The sequence below is a fragment of the Squalius cephalus genome (genome assembly GCF_949319135.1).
Source record: "Squalius cephalus genome assembly, chromosome: 21".
NCBI lineage: Eukaryota > Metazoa > Chordata > Actinopteri > Cypriniformes > Leuciscidae > Squalius > Squalius cephalus.
The window spans coordinates 29,901,959-29,907,958 of NC_137142.1; the positions used below are offsets into that span (position 1 = coordinate 29,901,959).

General features: G+C 35.1%; 1 protein-coding gene across 1 annotated transcript in view; it reads right to left on the reverse strand.

Annotated features, from left to right (window-relative positions):
* Positions 1-5,078, reverse strand: part of LOC307149446 (uncharacterized protein) — a 29,854-nt gene extending 24,776 nt beyond the window's left edge. Inside the window, exon 1 of the mRNA XM_079855793.1 lies at positions 4,689-5,078. Coding sequence (XP_079711919.1) covers positions 4,689-4,767 — 79 coding nt within the window. The 5' untranslated portion in view covers positions 4,768-5,078. The remainder of the gene's footprint in view (positions 1-4,688) is intronic.
* Positions 5,079-6,000: the final 922 nt, after the last annotated feature.

Consider the following 6,000-nt stretch of genomic DNA (forward strand, 5'->3'; position numbering starts at 1 on the left):
TATGACAGTATATTGTAATTTCGACTTTTTTATCTCATAATTACTTAGTATCTCATAATTTAGACTTTTTATGCCATCATTTCATTTTTAAACTCAAAATTATGACATAGTATGTTATAATTTTGGCTTTTTATGTCATAATTATTATTTACCAAAGCATGATTTCTTTTCCTTGTGTGGCGGAAATGGGCCTCCATAATCTTTTGAGGTTACTTTGTGCATATTTTCTTATTCACTGATTTCTTCTCTCTCTTTTAAAGCAGCACTGTTAGTCACATGCCACCTGCAGTAGTGTTTTTCTTCTAGGTCAGCGGAGAATGTTTTTCACTGTGTACAACTGGCAAGTTCCTCACATTTTTGAGCTGATAAAATACTCTGTTCACATTCAAGAATCCTGGAATCATCTGCTCCAGTATAAAGTGTGTGAAGGTAAACATACTGAAATGTTCCAGATGGATATTATAGGTCAGTGATGTTTTTAATGCAAAGTCTAATAAATATTTAATTTGAAGAATTTCTGCGAGACATAACTACTCAAAACATATTGTGTCAATTATCTGTCCTGAAAGGGAGAGGAAAAGTCTGCTTCAATAACCAAAAGTTGCTGCTATTCATTTGAGATGAAGAATGTGACAATCATTAAAGGCCCTCGATAGAAACATTCACAGGGATGAAATGTGAAGAATTCACAAGCTTCGACAAGAACATGTTTACTCCATCTGGCCTCACCCACTCATGTTTACCACATTTCAACACTGCTATGTTTGTGAGTTCTGCTTTACTAACACAACATTAGAGCCTACAGACTCAGTTTAACTGACATTATTAGTATAATCAGTCAGTACGATGATATACAGCTATGCACTCTTGACAGTGATGGGAAGTCTGATTCATTTCTCTGAACCGGTTCATCAGTTCTTTTTACATCATCATGTCTGACATGACGTGCAACTGAAGCCATATGCAGACAGACACCCTATTTTATCATAATTATAAGGGTGTTCATTTCCATAAATATTACGTACTCTGATTTACTGCTCATGACTGATAAATGGTCTTGGATACATACATTTTGTCTACTTTCATGAGTAAAGCCTTAAAACTTAGCATGCTGAATGTGGTATGAGCTCTGTTTAGGAATCTTCATTTGTAAACCAAAAATAGTTCTTAGCTTAAAAAACCACAGCTTTTGTTGAATTGAAGTGCAGCGTTTTTCTAAATGAGTTTCAGCTACTTGACAGTATTGTTAGGGGATGCAGTGGGATAAGTATAGTGGGACGGTCTTGTCTGTAGACACATCCATTGTGATTATGGGTGGAGAGGTCAGAGGCAGGCCAGGGCAGGTCTTCTATTTTTACAGCCAGGAGAATGTCAGAACCCTGTTAGCACATGGGTGGCCAGACTGAATGACCCCGAGAGCACGTGAGCTAATAATCGGTTTGCTAGAATCCATATATGGACTGTTTTAACATAGCATTGAAGTTCTGGCCTTACAAGCCATAACACAGGAACCTAGGAACCTATATATTATATTTAATAAATAAAAAGATTTAAGACTTGCATCAGTATTACTATTTCAAATTTTTAATTTAATAAATTTTTAAATTTTAACCTCTTTTTCACCCTTTGTGCTAAATCATACCGTTGATTATTATTGATAGAGTGGTTGAATGGAAACTGAAGATCTGCATCATTTACTCATCTTCATGTCGTTCCAAACAAATGGAGATATTTTAAATGAAGTCTGAGATATTTCTGTCCCTCCATTGACATTCTGCGCAACTACCATTTTGACATTTCAAAAAGTTCATAAAGGGATCGTAAAACTAATCCATATGAATTGAGAGGTTATTCCAAATTTTCTGAAGAGACACAATCGCTTAATATGATGAACAGATTGAATTTAGGCTTTTATTCACATAAAAACATTCATCAACTCACACATCAGATATGGTAAACGGAAGCTCAAACAAGTTTGCTTGACGTGAGAGAACCAATGAGGTTCATTCTCGTGTTACGCAGAACGTTTGAGCTTCTGCAAGAACCAATGAGGTTTGCTCTGTTCATCATATAAAGTGGTCGAGTCTTCAGAAAATTTGAAGATTTGTGTTCCAAAGATGAACGAAAGTCTTATGGGTTTGTAACGACATGAGGGTGAGTAAATTATACAGAATTTTCTTTTTTGGGTGAACTAACCCTTTAAGTTCATCTTTATATGTAACTTTAGAATTACAATATTGTCTTTGAAGTATGTTCTGACAAGAATTTATGGTAAAAATATACATTAATGTCATTTCTATTGAAACGTGTATGTCATATATTTAAATTGTAATGATGAACATTTGTAATAATGAAGTTGCAATTTAGTTTAAATGTAACACTAAAATTATAATCGAGTATGCACAAGTGCTTTAGTATGTAAGTCAACACATCAATATAAGTGTACTTCTTTAAAACTTGGAAAAAGATTATTAAAACAATGATTTAAAATGTACTATAAAGAGAAACTTTTAATTTGACATTAGAGCATTTTTTAAAGTGTACTGAAGTGTGTTAAGAAACAGTACAGTACTCTTAAGTACACTTAAGTTGCCTTTTATTTCATTATCTCCAAGTATAGCTTTTTAAAATATATACTTTTAAGATTTGAAGTACACTACAAGTGCAATTCAGTACAATCAAGTGCACTTCTTTTTCCCAAGGGGCAAAACATTAAAAAAACAACCACCCAAAAACACCTCGTGTAATTTAGATGAATTTCTTATGGGCAAACCGCACATTCACGATTCCCAGATTGTAAATAAAGTTGTAATCCATTGACTTTTCTGTCTGAATTGCTCCTTGCTGAAGGAGGTGACAGAGGCCAGATGTCAGGTTTGATGAGGTGTGAAATACAGCCCTACACCTTTTCTCCCTTCTTCCTAATCTAAAGCCAGCAGACCTTTAGTGCCTCACACTTCTCTGTCTCTCTCATCACAATGCCAGAACATTTTCCCTGTGCTCCCCCAAGGCAATGGTTTTGACCCTAAGGAGTCTTTCCAGAAGCACATTATCAATGTGAGCTGAACGGCCCAGTCTTTCATTATCTAACAGCATTAGGATAAGGCAAGAATGTGCAGGAGCAGTAACATCAGTCAAGCCTTCAGGCAAACTAACCCCACTCTTCTCCCCATCCCCTTTTTTTGAGAGAGAGTCAAATTTGATTTTCTACTTACAGTTTTCCACTTATGACCACAGGGTACAAGTAATGCAAAATTGACAAACAACAGTGAAGAGTTATTTTTCTGTGAGACCCTCTCAATCTGAATGTCACTACAATAATGGTGACATCTCTCGTCTTGTCCCTTCAGGACAGCTTCATATCCGTTTTACCTGACTGAGTCATGTGTGTCTGTGATTTCACACACTGGCTGATCCTACGCATGAAGAATTTGACTCTGTGCCTGGTTGCTGTTATGAGTCACGTATAATATAACTCAAGTAGAGGAGAAGAGCCCCTCTCAAGAATCTGTCACCACTAAAACATTCACATCTGATATCACTCTGTTTCTTATGTGAGTTTTGCTTGAGATTGAAACACCTGTCTACCTCACTGTCTTCCTCTATGGTAACACTGATCATCTAAACTGTCATGAATCACAGCTGCTTATTAAACTAATTTATAAGACATAAACATTCACATGAGAGACAATCCCATTGATATCTGTTTTGCAAGGTTCCAATTACAACCAAAAAGGGTTTATAAATGTTTTATTATAACTTTTTTAAGTTACACAAAACTCTTTATTCTCTAGTTCTTTTGAAATACAAATGTACTGATGCTTTATAAGTCCAGAAACCAATAGATGGATGATAGACTGAAAAGAAGTTGCTGCCTTAACTGAGTTGAATCTTAAGATGTATAACAATTGTATAACCTATGAAAAAAGTTGAAAATTGGTTAACTTATTTTGATGAGTTAAAGCAATGTAAAAACATATGTTGTCATAACTTATTGATCATATAATTATTTTTACAGTTAATAGAAACAGATTATGTATTCAATCTCTCGATTTCAATTTTTATATAACTGATATTTTAGGTTTTGCTATATGTTCATAAACTGTTTCAACATTCTGGTTATAGGATGTGTAGAAAGGCATCTGAAACAGAACAATCGCAATTCCAATTGCATAATATAAAGTCTAGACAAAATGCTTCTGTGATTTACACTAAAACAAAACAAACGGCTTATAAATTGTTTCTCATTAAGCTGATGTTTGATTTGAATTTCTTACTAATTAAACACAAATCTGCCTCTTGTTTTGCCACATGTTTTTCTAGTTAACACCAAAGCAACACTTACAACTGCAGTTGAAAACAACACTGCATATATAATAAAGTCTGTGGCTAAAGCTTGTGGGTTTTCTATATGAGCTCAGCTTTTAGAGTTAACTTAATTGAAATGACATCAGCCCAACTACCTGTGGAACTCATCTGATGATAGTTAGATGAATGTTTCTTTGAAGATAACACGTTCAACCAAGCAGATAACAACTCAGAGCTCAAATTACAGGTTTCTAAATATCCTCCAACACCTCAGCCAGACAAATTACTACCTGTGCTGCAAATCCAGGTGTTGCATGGAGCCGACTGGGTGACTTCATGCATTCAAAGCAAAAGATCGCATATTGAGTCACACAACTTACCTTTCCTCCAAGGAGCAAGGATAGCAAAAGACTTGTGCCAGCTGAACACCATGCTTGGTTTCCTCTTCTTAAGACTCATTGTTGATGTGCAAAACTTCAGTAGCTTTCGGTGTCAAGAGGAAAAACCCCTCCTCAGTGGCTCATTCAAGCACACCTCATACCTTAATGCTGGTTGATCTTCCTTCTCCTCAGCTGAGTGCTCAAATTGTTCAAATGTTCCAGAAATCTGTGCTGCTCGGGGTATATCCAGTTTTGAACATACTGCCGGAAAAGCTTCATACACGAGTGTATGTGAGAGAAGGAGGCTGGTTGTGAAGGAGTGTGTGTGCTGTGCTCTCACTGAGGAGAATGAGCAGACCATCAGCAGCTGGAGGAGGAGGGGTGACGGACTGCCAGATGAAGGGAGGGGAAAGACTCCGGAGAAACCTTTGTGTGCGTGTGTAGAGAGAGAGAGAGAGAGAGAGAGGGAGATAGTGGGAGAAGTTGGAAAATATGCAATCATATACCAATGAATAAGATTGCTTCATTGCTTGAGGAATCCTCACTAAAGCTAGCATACTGTTATTGTACAAACTTGGGTTTGAGGTCAATCTACATCCACTAAACTTTGCACAGAACTGTTCTGACTTTTTTCTACATGTATTTTGCCTTATTTTCTTGTGCCCCCACCACCTCATATTTAAAGTTGCTATATAAAAAGTACTAAATTGCAACAGTATCATTACAAATGTGTAATTACAAATATTTTTAAATACATGACATACAAGTTTCAATAGAAATGGTCATATATACATACACTTCTTTAACCACATTTAAAAAATAATGGATTAATGAAATTACATATAAGCTAAAGATGTACAAAGTCCTACTTAAGTAGGTCAAAAAACACTTTAAAATGTGGCTAACTGCATTTAATATAAATTTAAGCTATAATACATTTTAAATGTCCAAAAACATTATATTCAGTTCAAACTTAAGCTTGGCTATATATAAGTACCCTTTTTCAATATGCTTAAAACTTCAGGGCTTTTTAAACCTATTTTAACTTTTAGACAAGATTTTGTAAAGCCAACATTTTACAGAAAGCTAATACCCAAGAAACATGAAACTGAAAAATGTCTTCTCATATACAAACATATTTTGGCATATTAAAGACATTTGATTTACTATAATCAACAAATTGCTCTCAGCATAAACATCAGTCATGGTTATTTAAACCTATCTTTTTCTAAGTTGTGCATAATCTAAATTGCTCATATTTCATTATTCAATACTGAATTGTAAAAATATGTCCAACTTTTCTTAGAAAAGG